Below are 18,535 nucleotides of genomic sequence, written 5' to 3'. Positions count from 1 at the left end.
TCCCTATCCCACCTCATGGGCCAAGTTTGACCCTTGACTTTTTGGGCTAAGCATGAATGAATGCTGCTTGGACTAAAGAATGGTGATCGGAGATCCCTAGTCTCTGGTCTCTAGGGGAGGACGGGGACGTTGAACAAGTGCCATTGCAATTGCAAGCTTCATTGCTTTTCTGGCGAGTATGGGGGAGTTATGCCCATCTTGCAGCAAAAGATATACTGGAGGAATAAGACTGCTGCTCTGCATCCTGCCTGGACTAGCAGCTCCTGCATCGTGAGGGTCAGCAGTTCCAAACTACAAACAAGGATGATACCTCTGCAAAGAGATTGGCATTCAACTCTTGGCAGGCATCGGTCCCACACGTTCCCTACGGACTGTGGCCATAACTCTCCAATGCTTCTCTAAAGGATAAAGCTGGGTGATTATCTCCCCCCCTGCAATTCAGAATGAGAAAAATGTTTGGGAGTGACCTTTTTTTTTTTTAAATCCAAATAGCTTTTGAGTGTTTATAATTAATCTCCTTTTTAAATGAAAAGTCCAAACATTTGGCTATCTGAGAAAGAACACACACACTTGGACTTGAAATGTTTGGTTTTTCAAAGTACCGCTGAACAATTTCAGTCCCCCCAAGGCTCCTTTTCTCAGCAAGAAACTAATACATTTTTTACCAACTCTACTGCAGAGAATGGGATATGGCGACCAAAAGGTTAAGGCATCTTGTTGTGGATCCACACATGCGCGTATGACTTGTGCTCCTCCAGACACATGCTGAAGGGTCAGTAAACCCAGCTTTAAGTTTACTTGGGCAGTCAAAGGCAACCAGGTGTGATGCTGTCCACATCAGTCCCTTGCGTGCTAACGGCTGTGAATCCCAATATGCCTTAACCATACCAGCCGAAAGGGCCATTAGGCTTGGAATTGACCTTGATTTAAGTTGAAGACTGAGAAAAAAATAGCAATACTAGGACCTAAAAGCATGAACACCCAAGCAGTAGTCTCTTAGTCTGATGAGTAAGGGAAGCCAGCCCTATAAAGACGTACCCATGTTCCAAGCCCTCTTTGAAGTCTCCAACGTGGTTACGTCCATCAGGCCACTTCAGCGTCCCCCTGCAATTCACAGCAAGCATCAGAGAAGCTCATCATCCTCTTTCTGATTCTCTGACTTAAGCTAAAACACAAAGGACTATGCATGCCCTTGCTCCAAGACACTTGTCACTAGGGTTGGGAATCTCTCTCTTGGTATAAAAACTCAGGGAAGGTCACAGATTCACAGATATTTCGGGCTAGAAGGGACCTCATGAGATCATCAGGTCCAGCCCCCTGCTCTGGGCAGGAAAGACTGTGGGAGTCAAATAACCCCAGGCAACGTGGGCGTCCAGTCTCCTTTTGAGGATGTCCAAGGTAGGTGCCTGCTGGGAGTCTAGTCTGAACCATGCAGAAGTATTTCCTTATATCCAGTCTGAAACTTTCTAGGAGTTTATGACCATTGCTCCTGGTTTTCCCCTGGGGCGCTTTGGTAAATAGTTGTTGGCCGAGCTCCTGATGCTAGGCCAGAATTTGGAACAGGTTTCCAAGGGAGGTGGCGCTCTCCCTTAGCTTGGGGGTCTTCAAGAGGACACTGGATAGGTACCTGGCTGGCGTCGTCTGACCCCAGCGCTCTTTCCTGCCCAGGGCAGGGGGTCGGACTGGATGATCTGTTGAGATCCCTTCCAACCCTAGCAGCTATAAATCTATGCTCTCCCTTCATTTATTTGCAAGCTGCCACCAAATTCCCCCAAAGTCTTCTCTTTTCTAGGCTGAACAGTCCCATATCGGTCAGCCTTTCCTCGTATGGCTTGCTCTTCAGGCCTCTAATCATATAAGTGTCTCTTCTCTGGACTCTCTCAGCATGTCCACATCCTTCTTGAAATGCGGCACCCAGAGCTGGATGCAGTGCTCCAGCTGTAGCCTCACCAATGCCGAGGAGAGTGGGAGAATAACGTCCTTAGTTTTGCTTGAGATGCATCGGTTGATGCACGCCAGTGTATTGTTTGCTCTGCTAACTGTAGCATCACACTGGTGGCTCATATATTCATTTTATGGTCAATTATGGTTAATTAGGTCTAAGACTGTTCTCCAGAGTACACATATCGACTCAAGCGTTTGCGCCTTGGTGCAGAGCTAGGAATCAATAAAGAAAGGGCACTCATATCCAAAGCATTTTTTATAACCATGATTTCATTCTGCCACGATGATATTCATGGTCTCATTGCAAGTCCAGCATTTCAGGGAACTGAGCTGGGCAAATCCAGTTAAGTAACACTTTTGATATATTTGCTGCGATTCGAGACTCAGCTCACTTCACAGTCGCCATGTCAAGGCTGGGATGATGCTATTACTTTGGGCGTTTTCATCAAGGTGTAAGTGCTGGTTAGAGACAACTCTTTGTTGCAAGAGCTAATCAAGTTTGAATCCTCAGAAATGTTTAGCAACCCAAATAAGCAAAGCCCAGCAAATTTGGTTTGTGAAAGTATTCTGACAAGATTTAGAGGCAAACTTTTGCTAAAATTTCGTTTAGCTCCAGTCCCACTGTCTACAGCATAGTGGCCAACCTGCGACACATGGCAGGTCACAGAATCACAGAAAATTCAAGTTGGAAGGGAGCTCAGGAGGTCACATCTAGTCCAACCCCCTGCTCCAAGCAGGACCAGCCCCAGCTACATCATCCCAGCCAAGATGTTGTCTACCCAGGTCTTAAAAAACCTCCAAGGATGGAGAGTGCACCACCTCTCTGGGTAACCTGTCCCAGTGCTTCACCACCCTCCTCGTGAGGAAGTTTTTCCTAATATCCAACCTCAACTTCCCTTGCTGCAACTTTGATCAGCAGAGATCAAGCAGCAGAATAGCAGGTAGGACAGGGAGTACAGAGAAGGAAGCAGAAACCAGAGCAGCAGGTTGGGCTGGGAAAGGAGATCAGAGTGGCCCTCGAGGCGGCTGCAGGGCTAATTTGTGACATGCCTGCCAAAAAGGTTGATCCCCGCCCTCCGTCGGTCTAAAGGCTCCAAGTCACTCCATGGATCTTACAAATGATTGTCAAATGCAAGGAGGTGCCAAAAACGTGCCCAATTTGCAGAGATCGACAAAGCTCACAAAAGCTTTTAGTTTAGAATTACAGATTGCAAAAATGATGATGATGATCATCATCATCATCTCAGTTGCACTTTCCAGATTAGGATACAGAACTGGAACTCAAGACCTTAATCCTACTCACAGCCCTGCCACTGGCCTGCGGAAACTTTGGGCAGAAAATACTATCTTTATCCGCTTCCCACTGAAAAGAGATGGAGTGGTACTGAGCTCCATTCTGTCAAGCCCTTGGTGATCTACTGATGAAGAACTAGGGATCATTACTGCTATAGCATCTAGGAGAGGGGGATGAACAAGTATACCATTTTAAGAGTAGGTGAGGGAGAAGGAGATGTATTGCTCTTTGATCCACAATAATTGCTTCATCTGTCAGCTTCTACCCCATGGGGAGTGGAAGGTAAACCAGACAACTATGTCACTTGTGGTAAGCTGAATTAATCATGTTTAGCTTCATTTGCTGCAAGGTTGGAGTGAACGGATGAAATGGTTACAGTGAGTCAGCTGACGTACACTCACAAATAGGAAATCCCCTTTATAACAGAATAATTGTTCACCCATCCCTGCCCCAACCACAGATCAGGACACTATAGTATAAGGTGCTATCCCTATAGAAAATCCATACTTCCTATAGAAAATTCATACTCCAATTTAGGCACAAAACGAGACAAGAAGGAACAGATGTATGGGCATTATGTTGGAAAAGCTAGATTTCATAAAATTATGGAGAAGTCGGGCTGGAAGGGACTTCCAGTGATCACCTAATCTAACCCTTTATCTGAGGCAGCATCATCCCTATCCAAACCAGCCCAGACAAATCCATAATCTAACCTATTAATAAAACTGCAGTCAACCCTGACAACACAAGACATCACACCCAACCTGCCACAGGTAAAGCAAGGGGGACTACGGCAGCCAAAGTCCTGCTGCTATGAGGGTTGTTAAAATACCTGAAGACCTGCCCTTTTGGTCTGTGGTTTCTTCTCTTCCTTCTCCTTGTCCCCACCCCACGTGCTGTTTTCTTTCCTGCATCAGCACAGAGGCTGAGAACCACCTACTAGTTTCCCAAACACATTTAGCAAGAGATGCAGCAACCGGGTTACACAACACTTGCATATTTGTTTTAACGCATGCACAGAGCAGGGAGCGCATGGGGGATTTAAGTGCTGGAAAATAAACACAGCACAGTGCTCATCACGCCAATTTGTGAAATGGGTTTGAAATGCATCTGAATGAGCTTTGACAGTACGGGCACAGAGCCAGCGAGATCAGCAGGATTTGTGCAACCGCAGCAGAACTGGTGCAAAACTCAGCCCTGGAAAGAGACTCATTCACATGTTAGCAGATCAGTCAAGACGGATTCCTGCTCCCAGATCTCCAACTCTTTAGGGGTCTGGAAGAACTGGACTAAACTAAGGATTACCTGGATCCAGATAGGAATGATCCATGGACTAAGAGGTGACCCAGCACAGGACTGTATTATATGAGCAGAAAAGAGCAACCATCCATTGCATCAAGTGCAGATCAGCTCACCAATGACCTTATGCATCAGTAGGCTTGTTATTACAGCTGGGTTCAGGGTGCATTTAAGGGAGAAAGGGTTGACAAAAAAGGTTGTCTAATGTCTCCTCCCAGCTCTGCTACAGACTCCCTACAACACCTTGGTCAAGTCACGTCGTTGCAAGGTCTTCACCTATGAAGTGGCGAAGCACCTTCCAATTTAAGCAGAGAGACTGGTGCTGTCTCTGGACACATCTACACACGGGGTGAACCATATGGGGTCCTCATCTCATAGTTTCTTAAGGCCCTATTTTAAATTAAATCGGAGGTAGAGGGAAGGGTGTGATCTGACAGTATGCTCTAGAGCAGTAAGGGCCAATCTTTCAGGCAGGCATGTCACAAATGAGCTCTGCACCCTCTCCAAGTGCCACTCTGATCTCCATCCCTGTCCGATCTGCTGCTCTGGTTTCGGCTTCCTGCCCCGTGCTCCCTGCCTGATCTGCTGCTCTGCTTTCTGCCCTATCTGCTGCTGTGCTGCCTGCCCCTACCTTTGCCCACCCCCCAACCCTGATCTGCCATGTGTCACACAGAGCTGCCCATGCCACTTCTGGCACCCGTGCTGTAGGCTGGCCACCCCTGCTGTAGACCAAGGAGCAGCCCCATTCTGGAGCTGGGGCGAGGGGCTTAGCTCTGAGCATGAACTAATTTCAACCCAACAGACACCACTGCATCCACCACCACCGCTACAGCCACTGCAAAACACCCTTCATCAGGCAGAGAGAGAGTCCCAGCCCTACACGCAGCACAGGGGGTCCAGGCACAGGCTGCACCCATGGGACTAGATGGATTTGACACCCCTAGGCTAGATGCTGCAAAATTCAAGTCCAGACATTTGCTTTTCTAAAGAACAGGTCTCAAATCCAGAGCTACAGTGTCTGGTATGGAGCACTATTCTCCGAGTATGACCAGGATTTAATACCCATGAGGAGTGCTTTCATGGTCCTTAGCCATGTTATTAAGGATATGCCCTGAAGTTCGCAGTGCAAACAATCCCACCACCAGCAGGTCGGAGAAGGGTGCCTATGGCAGACCGACAAAGCCCTGAGGACAGAAGGAAGTCGACAAGACAACCTGCTCCTATTCTGCCTGCAATCAGCCCATGCTACGATGAGTCCCATTCCTTTAAGATCAAAGAACCAGAAGCAAACACAAGTCCTTACTTGCCATGCGGTTTCCCCCAACACCATTCTCCTTCGTACGCCGCGTTCTTGAGCCTGCCCTCCATCTGGAAGATGTGCTTGAAACAGCGACAGATCGGAGGCTCGTTTCCTTCTCCAGCTTTGCTCCATAAAGGGAAGTCTCTCTTCCCGTTCAGCGCCTGACGCACCGCTTGACTCAGCTTCCACCGCCAGACAGCCTGGGGGCACAGAAGGAGGAGAGGATTTGGGCTACAGAAGGAAAGGAGGGGAAAAAACTGCTCATGGCAAGATGCAGTCCAGAAAAGTGAACAGAAGGCCATTTCCTGGCCCCCATATAGTCTATCTACCACTGGGTGTCTAGTTTATCCATCATCTGGTCATGTTGATTCAACACAAGGAAATCCCTCCTGGATATTCCTCTAAAGCTCCAGTGTTAAATGAAAGTGTTTAACACACCATCTAAAAATCTGACTGCCTTTAAAAGCAGGCTGTTTTGAGAAAATAAGATCTTTTATTGGACCAACTGCGCAGTGGGAGAGGTGACAGACAAACTCCCAACACCACAGTTGGCCCAATAAAAGAGATGGCCCCTAAATCCATTGCTTCTCACATATTCCCTGGACCATCACAGCTCCAGACACCACTTCTGCTCTACTCCATTGCATGGTGGCAGATACATGGTCTTATAATCAGGAGGAGCATGGAAGTCTTATCTTGACCAGCAAGGCAATGCAAGGTGGGATCCCAGGGAAAGGGATTTGATGTCAAATTTAAATGTCTTTTAATATTAAAGCTTCAATTACTTTCTCCCTCTCCCCTTCTTGTTAACAATCAAGTCATCCTCAATACCAAACATATCACCTCTTCACTAGCACTGCACTCACCCTTATCTGTGGCTCCTTGGTGGAGAGGAAGAACGTATCTTCTGGCGTAATGATGCGGAGACTATACCTGTGAAGCACAGGGCAGGGTTAGGCAGGGATAACAGTATATCAAGCCGACCCGCAAGACTTACTGCTTTTATGTGTTGAATCGATAAGCAAGGAACGGCAGTCTGGGGCTTGTGGGTGCCACGGCAGCATACCACTGATAGACTCCAAACCCAGGAGCGCTCAAGTGAGGTTTTTCCACCTCATCCTTCAAGCTAGCAGGAGAATAAGAGCCTAAGAGTGGGTGTTGGTGCTGAGCCTGCCTGGAGTGGCCTCATTGATGTCCTTCTAGGTTTGGAGTGCGCCTTTAGATGCAGATAGGCAGGAGTATTCAGCCGCAGCCTTGCCAGGTTCGGCCACTGGCATGGGATTGATAGAGCCCTTTGTTAAAGGCCAAAGCAACCATAGCACCATCTAACCTGACCTTTTGGTATATCACAGGCACAGGATGCCATTTGGGTACCCCTTCATGGAGGCTGACAAACAGATCTTCCAGAAAGGCTGCTTATCAAGGCCAGGTGCATTGAGGTGAAACAGGTCTTTCACCTTGGACATTTGTTCAGCCTCTGTGTGAGATGCATATCTCTTAAAAGTTGTTCTTCTTGCCATGTCTGCTAGATTAAATACTCCTTTAATCCAGTGGGCATATCTACACATGTGCATCTACTGCACAGTAACCAAAATCATTGCCCGGTACGGACACATGTCTACACATGCATGCCCATACTGCACAGTAAATATGGTGACTGATGCTGACTGGAGTGTAAATTTGATACCTGCATATCGTGGGTATTAAATTGACGTCCAGTTAGTTACTGTGCAGTAACACACATGTAGACACCTTACTGCTCAGTAACACCGTGTGTGCGGACTGATTTGGGACTAACTTTAGTCCCAAGTGCGACCACACACAGCATTAATGCACTTTAACGCCTGCACGTGTAGACTCCAGACTATTCCTACTTACTGCACAGTAAATTTAAGCCAGTGGATAGGCACGTGTAAACACTCCCAGTATTTTCTTCTTGACAATGTACTCAAAGAGCCATTGAGTCGTCTCAGTCTTTCCAAAGGAGCTCTTCTTTTTTTTAAGGTTATGCTTTGCTGGATGGCATTTTATCGATTCATTTTCAAGATGCCAATAAAAGCAAGCACTACAAAGGTATTAGCTGCCTGGAAAGCTGCCTGAAATGTGTAATAATCTCATATCCCACACCCGGCTCCTGCTCATATAGCCAAGAAGAAGAAGGAGATGGGGCACATGATCTCAAACACCGAGCTAACCCCCTTCGCCAAGCAGAAGCATTTCACTCACAGTTCTGGGGCCGGCTTCTCCCCGCAGGTTGCATCGACCCACAAGACCTTCAGATCAAAACTCTGAAAGCTGCTCCCCTGAGGGCCGCACAGAGAAAAGCAGATTGGTTAGGTTAGACAACATCACTCGGTCTTGGGCAACACTGCTGGCATTGATAGAGCAGGTCTAGCTTGGCACCTCGAACCTCCCACTCCACCTTCTCACCCTGATCGTCTCATGCCAACCTGCACTGGAGCAGGGAAAGCAAAGGAGGGATGGGCAGGAAGGGAATTAATTCTATTTAAGGCTTTATTGCGTATAATTTTCTAAGCTGAGCTCAAAACAATTGCAGGAACGAAGGCTTTGGCATGAGTTTTGTGCCTTTTCCTCTATCTGGGTAAGTCTAAAACTGCTAGTGCATAAACTACTTAGCTCAATGTCTAAACTCTTGTATATCTCACGGCGTAGCTGTAGCAACGAGACCAATGCCAGCTGCCCATCTATTTAATCAGCCTTTGGGGCAGGCTTGATAGCCCATGCTAGTCTATGCTACTCACAACTCTGTGTCCATCAGCACCTGACATAGCTAGTCTCCATTTAGCTTGGGGCATATCTGCACAGGATGCTGTGAATACCCCGAAGACCTTTCCTCACATCTATTTACACCTAGATCTTGAAAACTTTTAACCACTTGCATAAGCACGTACAAATCTGCCCCTAATATTAGCTTTCTTCTGGGCTAGAGCATGGGCCAACATTCATGCTGGACAGCCATGTACACACAAACCAGCCAGGAGCCTGGATTTATTAGGAAGGTATCAGTGGCAGCAATACACCACTAATGTGCTGGGAAAAAAAACTATTCTGCTGGTGATCAGAAGTGAATCCAACTCTGCTGTAGTTACCGAATCAACAGGGTAGAAAGTCTTAGCATATGCCTACGTTGAAAAGAGTCCAGGACTGACTCACCTGAACGAGTACTAGGGCATCATTGAAGAGCAGTACCTGGTCCGACCGGCCCGTACTGGCAAAAATTGGAAGATTTTTGCTGTCCTCCAGCAGCTTGCGCTCAGGAAGACAGAGTGCATCCTGGAAAGGGAAGACAAGGAGTTGTATGAGAAAGAGGTGAAACCCTCTGACTCCTGAAAAAGGACACTGATCAGATTAGAATTAGAGTATATCTTCTTGAAGCAAGACTCCCAGAGAAGCCAGTTGAGGTTTGAGCAGTGCTCCTCAACCTTTTTAGACTCAAGAGAGCCCTTGAAAAATGCCAGCTTTTAGTTTTCACTTCTTTTTTGTTGAAGGGAAACTCCTAAAGCAATCCTTCCATTGCAAGGAGCTCAGCAACTCCACAACAGGACAAAGTTTTTAACACTGGATTCCTGTTTGAAATCTCCAGGTTTATCTTGCAACTCATGCTTGTGCACCCAACAGTGCTAACATTGCATAGGTCTCCATAGCACCCTTGAAAGCATCCCAAGGCATCCCAGGGTGCCACAGCACCTTGGTTGAGCATCCCTGTGTTAACATATTCTCTACACAGGGTGCTGTAGTGCGGGGAGATTTTCCAACCGTTGGATGCCTTTCTGTGGTTAGTTTGGTTTCCAGCTATCCACAGCTGTAGGACCCCTATATAAGGAAGGTAAAATCAACAGAGGTTTAATTCCATCTTTGCTCCCAAGAACAACTGGGTTGTGTGTGCCTGGATGCACCTGACCTTGAGCAAACTTGGGGGCCTACTTCTAAACCAGATACAGGCCCAGAAAAAGCCAGAATACTTCTGGTGTGTTCAGGACTTCATTCATATCAAGGTTAGCCTCTTTCAATGGGAGGCAAAATGGCAACACCAGGAGCCTCTCACCCACTTCTCTTTTGAAATAAATTATGTATTTTCCCACCTACAAGATATCCCCCAATAAAATACGCAACTTGTTTCTGAATAGCAGAATGAAGGGGTGTGGGGAAGAGATAGTTCCTTGAGAGTTTCCGCTGGGGAGGAAAGAGAAAGCATCCACAGCCAATAACTTCTGCTTTTTCCTGGCAGAGACTGCCAGTGGTGGAAACTGCTTTTACTGTATTTCCTGGATCATAACTTCCAGCAGCTGAATTTTGGAGGAAAGGTGTATGTTGTATGTGGGAAGATATGGCACTTATCCAAATCCCTTAGACCCCATCCTGTAAGTTTACTTCTGGCGGGGCACGTCTACATGAGACACTTACTGCGCCTTGGCCTAATAATTGCGCACTAGCAATGGCGTGGCGGTTAAAAATTGTGCTAATCGCCTACTGTGCAGTACTACTGGTAATGTGCAGTAGGTGTCACAAAAAAACATGTGCTGGCACTATTGCGCAGTAGATGTAGTTACCGTGCATGTACTTAGTACTTCATTAAGCAAGTACTAAACTAAATGTGCAGCAACTAAGGCACATGAATGAATGTGTAGATGCCCCATGGAGACCCACTGAAAGAGACTTGCTTAGCTAGAGCCAGATCTTATTAGCCTGCCCATGAGCCCCATATTGTGGCAAATGGTCATGTCCAGGGAGAGGAAGACCTGGGTTTTCCATAAGCCTCTGGAGAAGCTGAAGGAGGAGAGGGGAGTGGGAGGGAGTAGCCGCATGGTTTGAACCCTTTAAACGGAGGCAGGATGGTCCTCTGGGAAGCAGGGTCCTTTCTCAATAAGGATGAAACAGAAGGAAAGCAGGGCTCCTGAGATGGGAGGCTTGACAGGACTCACAAGGACTGAGAAGGGTTTGTTTGATGTGTTGGTGAAGACGATAGTGGGAAGACCGGCACAGGAAACTTATGCTATCACTGGGAAGCAGGGACGTTACATTTGACTATTCAGAAAGCCAAATTAAACCCTGAGCATTCAGGAGGTCACTGCTCGCTGGGGATGTCTGAACAGACTCTGAGACAACGGCTACAGAAACTAACCCAAGATTGCAAGGACTCGCGTGTCCACCCTTTTGGCTGCCTGGAATCATAAGGGAGGCCTTGCAATGATCACATCTTTGGTAACGAAAAATGAAGCCCTCAATCACAGACAATGAGGGTTGAAGGGACCTCAGGAGGTCACATCCAGTCCAACCCCCTGCTCAAAGCAAGACAGTCCCCAACTACATCACCCCAGCCAAGGCTATGTTGAGCCAGGCCTTAAAAACCTCCAAGGATGGAGACCTCACCACTTCTCTTCTGGCACTCCACCACTCCCCTACTGAGAAAGTTTTTCCTAATCTCCAACCTCATCTTGCCTTGCTGCGACTTGAGCCCATTTTTCTTTTTCTTTTATTTGCAACCACTGAGCACAGTCCAGCTCCATCCTCTTTACAGCCTCCTGCAGGGAGTTAATCCATGGACGTTGCTAGTGCAAGTTCAATGCACTCTCCAGACCCTGCTGCTCTAGACCGCCAGCAGGCCCACAGGATGCCAGAGACGGGACAACCATCCAAGCCATATTTATGACTCACCGTGAGTTTGTGCCCCAAGGATTTCCACAGGGCTTTGGTCAAACTGGCTTCATCCAGCACTTGGCTGATGAAAGACTGCAGCTTTGCATATTCCTTGATGGCACTGGTAATCAGGTCTCTCTCAGGGCACTGCTGAGCAGGAAAAGAGAGTTTAGGAATATTTCGGCATCCGGCATATCTACCCCTTGCTACGTCCAAATCAGAAGAGCAGCCTTGGCAGCTCTGAATTGCCAGCCTGCGATTCCCTAACCTCTTAGGAGACCTTGTGGCCTCATCATTAGAGCAATGGGCTGTGGGTCAAGCCTCCTGGGTTCAAACTGTACTTCCAACGAATGTGTTACATTGGGCATTACTGTACCCCTACCATCTGTCAGACGTATGACTGCCAGAGCCATTTTACCCAGGATGTGAGCCTCTGAAGAGGGTCTGGGCATTTGGATGCTGCCAGATTCCCCGGCAGAAAGCTGCTCTGGGATGCACGTTGGCAGTGGTAGGGAATGAGTGACAGCTGTGTTAACCCCTTCACCACTACCGCCAAGGAGCCCTGTGGTCTGGGTCTGATAAGAAGCCCATTTGAATGAACACCTTTGGTCTATGTGATGTGGGTCCTATCTTTTTCTCTTATACGACCAATACTTTTACTGTAAAATGCTTAAAGACCCTGAAGCAGAACAAATAACTCACACTGATAAAGGACCACCACCTGGAAAACCCCATTAATAAGTATTTCGGTGCAGATGTAGGTCATCTTTGTTATCAAAGCCCCACAGCTCTGGAATGAGACTGTCCCGACATGCAACGGTTAGTACCTTTCCGGTGGCCTCGCTCAACCTGGTAAGGATGAGGGAATACTGCTGGACGTGCTCTCGGATGGGTTTCTGGAGGATGGTATGCAGGGCCAAGGATACGGAGGTCTCTTGGATCCCATCTGTGAGAAATTGCTTCAGCGCTGTCTTGTGATGCTTCCAAGCTTCGCTATGGGATTGAATCATGGCACAACTTCATTATCCAGTGGTATTATTCAGCCCCCCACAATGAAGAGCTCTGCTTTTTTCCATCTATCTAAATGACTAGGCGACACGGCAGCCCTGGGAGACTTGGAGATTATTAGAGGACAACTCTGGTGAATATACCACACGACAAGCGTACAGCATTCAGGCCGTGTTATAGTCCAGCAAGCGAGCCGCTGGACTGCAGGCCAATATGGTGCACCTCTATTAGACTGCCACTGAGCTGCTGTTTATCCTTTGGGGGGAAAAAATCCCTTTGCAAAGGAGGGCAAATCAATTGAAAGGTGCTCCCAAAATAGTACCCACTATAGCATTACTTCCCCACTGACTGAATTATACATGAGGGACAATACAGCAGCAAACCAATGCTGATCAAACAACTCAGATCAAACCCTAAAACCAGAGGAGTTCAGCAATTTAAAACAATGCAACCTTTAGTACCACCGGCACATTTTTCAGTTCAACCTTCAGCACCACCAGCAATTTTTTGTCATATAAAGTAATTATAATCTGTTCATGCATACCATGGGCAGGTTGTCTGCATACTAATGGTGGTACGCGTACCGCCAATTGGGAACTGCCACGCCTTAATACTAGTGTTGAGTGCTTATTTCCAAGTTAACAGAAACCTTATCAAAATCCTTCTCCTCTAACCAAACCTATCAGCACTGACACCTTGCAGTGACCATTCTTGCAGAGGAGACTAGCATCTCCCCTACACTACTATGAGGTGTACCATTTGGACTCATCCTTCAGGACAGAAGCACATCAGCACCACTACACTGGGATCAAGGAGGATCAAGCCACACACAGCCTGGTGTTGTGCCAAAATAAAGGGGTATGTCTTAAAAAGGAAGCAGCTTCTCACTTAGCCCCACCTAAACAACCCAGGAGCTGGACCAGTTCAGCCTGGTCAGATGAAGGACTTCATTACAGGAGTAAGAAAACCCATAGTCTGTCCAAGCCTGGAGAGAGAGGGGCACATGCCCAAATCCACCAGAGAGCTCAGATGATCAGACTTGCATTCAGTGCGAGAACAGGGTCTTTGGTGGTTCAACAAATGATATTCAAGGAGCATGAAATAGCCTGAGAGTCACAAAGGTGGCACTATATCATGAAGCAGCAGGCACCACTTTCTAGCTGTGGCAGATGATTTTAAATTAAGATAGATGGTGAATGTGATCAAGTTTGGGAAGTGGGGAAGAAGCCACGTGTTTAAAACAGAAGTCATTCACCCTGGTGTGGGTCAAGATGATGTTGTTATGACTCAGCATTGTACCACGATGACACAGCAACGCAACCCAGAAGCAACCTGCATGGAAGTTGGCAGGACGTGCAGACTCACCATGACATTGGGATCACCGCAAGACAGGGCCCCCATGCCACCTCTTTGATAGACAGGCTGGGTCACGAGATGATGAAGCCTTTTCTCCCTATATATCATCAGTGCCTTGCTCACTGCCTTTCTCTTATCAGTCATGGGACCCCAAGACCAGCCTAAAAGTCGCACTCCATTATAACTCCACCATTCAAAATGGATTTATTACCTTAATGCTGGACAGGAGATCAATGAGTCTAAGCCACTAACCTCCTATTCTTTGCCATTATAATTCCACCATTCAAAATGGATTTATTTCCTTAATGCTGGACAGGAGATCAATGAGTCTAAGCCACTAACCTCTTATTCTTTGCAGCTTGGTCAAAGCTCTGGACTACAACACAGTTTGAAAAAGTTGTGAAGTACCTGTTGGTAAAAAAAAATACAGACAAAGTTAAGTTAGGACTTAGCTACCAGGTTTCAGCAATGCTGGTGGTGACTTTGAAAGTCTGTGCCAGCTCGCTCCATACCCAGAGAGGCAGATGGAGACAGGGCCCACCACATCCTATCTTGTAAGTCACTCCACAGGTTTCACCCACGTTAGGTCCTCTCCAGTGTCTCCCCACCATTAAGATATTCTCCTGACACGCCACCTAACACCCCTTGTGCTCATACAACAGCAGTCCTAAAGAACTAAATGGTGGGGAAAGGACTATAATCCCAGGTCTAAACATGCAATTTTCTGTCGCTCAAGATCAAGGACCAGGGCTGCACTCAACACAGACTCAAAGTAATGTGCACGGTTTTGCCACTAGAGGGGAAGAGAAACATGCTTTGTCAAGAGTGTGCAATGGGGAGTGTCACTGGGTATTTGAATTACCCTGGCTATTCTGCCAGGAATTTAATCAGCATTTGTGAGATCCATTCCCATCCCATCCCACCTCCTTCTTGCTGCTTCCCAGAAGCTTGAAAATCCGTGGGCTTTGTAATGGGGCGGCCCCCTTAGGCACATGCACACACAAGGGCACACTAAAGTCAGATCCATCTGATCAGGACAAAGACCACAGGTGTCAGCGCAAAAGCTAGGCAGACAGCCAGATGCTGTTTGGTGGGAAATGCAGCAAGTACAATTTTTCAGTCCGGAATGAAAATGGTTTTTGGAAACGAGATTCCAGATGTCTTTGGGGTGGCTCAGCACATTGAAGTCCAAGCTTGACCTTTACACACACACCACTTTTCAATTCCTTTTTGATACACACACACACACACACACACACTTTTAAATTCCTTTGTATACCAGAACAATGAGCTTTGCTCCCAAGGCGACTTCCAAACATATCTGAAGTTTTCTGCTGCAAAATTGGAGATTTCAACAAATCATAAAAAAAGGAAGACTGCCCCCCAAAACGGAACTGCTGAAAGCAGCACTTCTGTATTTTGACCACAACCCACACAAATTCAAATGAAAAAAGCCACACAGTCCTTGGTTAATGTCTAATCCTGGGAGGAGGGAGGGAGTCTCCAAGCAGATGTGGCTCCCAGTCCAAGCTGCAAGCTCAGGCCCAGTTACCTAGATAAACTCAGGCAATACCAGGAGTAGGGCATAGTATCTATTGCTAAGAGCATCTCTAACATGTAGCACACCGCCGTGACCGAGCTCTACAGTTCATCTCAGTTGACATTTGAAATCATAGACCATAGCAGGACCCCAAACCTGCTAACACTTATTCACACTTACCCCTGACAGCTGTGTTTCAACAAGTCCTAGTGATAATTGTTACTCCATCATGACGTGCTACAAGCCAGTCTCTCAATAGATGTTTCCATCTACCCATACATCCTCCTCCTGTAAACCACTCCACTGTGATCCCAGCAACACCTTTACAGGCTCGTGGCTCAGAGACATCGATTATTTCCCTGACACTCCAGGTTTGTTTTTTTTTAATTTCTTGTGCAAACATGATCACAAGAACATAAGGAAGCTAAACCTTCTCCGAAGCAATAGCCACTGCTAGAGAAAGGACACCCATTAGATCATCCAATGCTAATCCTATAGTCTACCTGTTTGCTCCTATAAGCTACCTTGCAAAGACATTATCTATACTTACTGGATGTAGTGCTTAAGAAACAGGTCTGCCTTCCAAATGATGTAGATGTCTTGGATGTGGAAGGACGTGGACGTGCTGAACTTCTGCCATAGTGCTCGGTGGTGGTCCTCCGTCACGTCCCAGAGAGCGTGGAATCGGTCGTTCAACAGCAGCAGGAGTTTGAAGTTTTCTTTTCCTTTCTGATCATAAGGCTCTTGAAAAGAGGGAGCGGGGGGAAAGGACACCACAATGTCTAGAGCAGTGGTTCTCAACCTCCTTCACCTTGAGGGACCCCTGGGAAATGTCAGTTTTCACTCCTTTTTTGACGACAGAAAAGTTAGTACTTTTGTGTAGTACTGGCAGGGTTGTAGAAAGCAAGGGTGTTTTCTTTTCTGTTGCAAACAACTCCAAAAGACCATAACTGTGGCTTCCTATTTGAAACCTCTGGGTGGATCTTGTGAATCATGTTTGCAAACCTAATAGTGCCAAAGTTGTGTAGCACCTCGTGACAGCCTTGGAAGGATTGCAAGGAAGCCTAGGGTGCTGTGGTGTCCTGACTGAGAATCGCTGGTCTAGAGACTGCATGTAAGGCACAGATAGGACTGGAAGGGACGTCAGGGTTTATCTATCTAGTTCACCCTGATGCACACAGTAGAGTACATTAGTCTGTTTGCCAGTACATTTTATGCCTCTTCATATGCAGACAGGCATTTGACACGCTGACTTGTTGCAAGAGGTGTCCCTGGGCAATCCCCCAGCCATTAGACACATTTGTGTAGCTCCATCAATGGTTATGGAGCTGTTTATACTGGCTGAAAACCTGACTCCACGGGTTATATTCCCACACCAGAGTAAGACAGGAGGAACACAGGGGAGGGGACTTTGTCAGGAGTGAACTGTCAGGACTTTTACTCTCCAGACTGACGGCAAAAGCAAGACTGTGGATTGCATTTAAGCCAGGACTGTCGGTGGCCAGGAGAAAGGAAAGGGTCACTGTTTAAGATGCACCATGTCTCCGATGGTCTCACTATACCTTAGCTTCCAGGACAGCAACAGAAAGCACCTCGTGGTCCAAGAAAGAGGTCACTCACAACCTACAAACCTCACTATCCAGTTTGGGTCTAAAAGCCATTTATGCCCATCCCCTTCTGCGATAACCTACCCCAAAAGCTCTGCATTCAGATGACAAGCAGCAAATCATTATGGGAAGAGGAGGGGGCTTACCTGCTTGCAACATAGGCTTGAGAATGATGGAGTCGATCCGGGCTAGACAAGCCGAGAAGGTTTCTTCCGCTCGCAGAAGTGACGTTATTCCTTCAGCAGTGCCCATGTCCTGAATACGACACACAAGAGAATTACAGAGATCCCAAACAATTCATATTGCAGTCCTTCCTATAGCCAAAATGTGCCCTTCATTGCCCAGTCCCTACCCTAGGAACTAGTCAGACACACAGCACTAGTAGCATGCATTAGTTGCTTCGGGACTTTATAGTAAGGAGCAAACATACAGAGGCTTGTAGTAGATGCTGTTACAATAAATGGGGAGTAGCCCAGTTTGCTTGGAGCAAACTCTCCTCCAGGATTAAATGGACTAGAGAAGCAGACACATGGCACTTGCAAGAAGTAGCTTTACCCTGCGTTCAAGTGAGTCGCCATGTAGCAGGGCCCTGTGTCGAAAAGTCGAGCCCAAGTTATTTCTACAAGTGCTAAATTCACATTCCCAACCGAAACCCATGTATGCACAAAGCAGCCACACCGAGCATCAGACCCCGCTTCCTGCCTCAGATTATCTAATGCCAGCATGCAGAAGCCCACCTCCGCTGGAAGCCAGAAGACAGCTCTACATTGCCACAAAAGCCACCTACCGCCACAGCGGCTCTGCCCACATCCCACTTCTTCAGGGGAACAGAAAACCTCCCCTCCTCTTCTAAGCACAAACTAGCTACGTCTGGCACCCGAGAGGATTTGCCCAAAATGGAAGTACCAAGCCGCAGCGGTGAACCCACGTGAACACATTCCCAGGGCTTCCTCCTTTTCTAGACAGAGATAAACATGCTTGAGAAAGCAAGCATTGCCAGCTAACGTCACAGAAGACTAGCAGGGAAAAGAGCCAAGGGAAAGAAATGCAGGGTGTGGTTTGCAGATATTGCTAACCAGAAAAAAAAATGCAACTCTGAGGGCATGGACAGATGTACAGAAGGGGAAAACCTGCCTTTCAGGAGCACAATTCAGCGTTAGCTGTCATGGTGTAAGTGTTTCTTCTGTTTGTTCCTAACCTGCAGTGATTTACCCCCGACTGAAACAGGGAGGAAAGTTACTGCAGTTTAGCTTCACTTTGGAGGGGGCAGATGGAAGAGGTACACCTCACTCAGATGGACAGCAGGAAGCTGCCCACCTTTCCAGCCCCTGCCCCGTGCCTTGAGATCACTGCCATATGAAGAAGCACCCGTACAAGCCTTTTTTTATTGGTATGAAGGCGAGCAATGAGGAGCTGCCGCTTTGAATTGCTTGGTAGATCTTCACATGTTAAGTGCGAACAACATTTCTCCCCACCCCGAGAACGTGGATGAGTTGATCGAAAAAGAAATGCCTGTCCGACCACGCACA

The 18,535-nt window shown here is 47.2% G+C and overlaps 1 protein-coding gene across 6 annotated transcripts in view; it reads right to left on the bottom strand.

Annotated features, from left to right (window-relative positions):
* Positions 1 to 18,535, bottom strand: part of ALS2CL (ALS2 C-terminal like) — a 62,591-nt gene that overhangs the window by 20,220 nt on the left and 23,836 nt on the right. For 2 of the 6 annotated variants that reach the window (XM_025207353.1, XM_025207355.1), the window contains exons 2-11: positions 17,153 to 17,261; positions 15,950 to 16,142; positions 14,202 to 14,267; positions 12,323 to 12,488; positions 11,514 to 11,645; positions 9,012 to 9,131; positions 8,064 to 8,140; positions 6,704 to 6,770; positions 5,841 to 6,037; positions 1,039 to 1,104 (exon numbers count right to left, since the gene is read on the bottom strand). In XM_025207353.1, coding sequence (XP_025063138.1) covers positions 1,039 to 1,104; positions 5,841 to 6,037; positions 6,704 to 6,770; positions 8,064 to 8,140; positions 9,012 to 9,131; positions 11,514 to 11,645; positions 12,323 to 12,488; positions 14,202 to 14,267; positions 15,950 to 16,142; positions 17,153 to 17,261 — 1,193 coding nt within the window. Of the gene's footprint in view, positions 1 to 1,038; positions 1,105 to 5,840; positions 6,038 to 6,703; positions 6,771 to 8,063; positions 8,141 to 9,011; positions 9,132 to 11,513; positions 11,646 to 12,322; positions 12,489 to 14,201; positions 14,268 to 15,949; positions 16,143 to 17,152; positions 17,262 to 17,743; positions 17,908 to 18,535 lie in introns of those variants that run through there. The other 4 variants (XM_025207356.1, XM_025207357.1, XM_025207354.1 and 1 more) reach the window with 4 other exon arrangements.

Source organism: Alligator sinensis, unplaced genomic scaffold (assembly GCF_000455745.1).
Source record: "Alligator sinensis unplaced genomic scaffold, ASM45574v1 scaffold1298_1, whole genome shotgun sequence".
NCBI lineage: Eukaryota > Metazoa > Chordata > Crocodylia > Alligatoridae > Alligator > Alligator sinensis.
The sequence above is the reverse complement of the archived record's forward strand: the minus strand, read 5'-3'. Positions and strand labels throughout refer to the sequence as shown.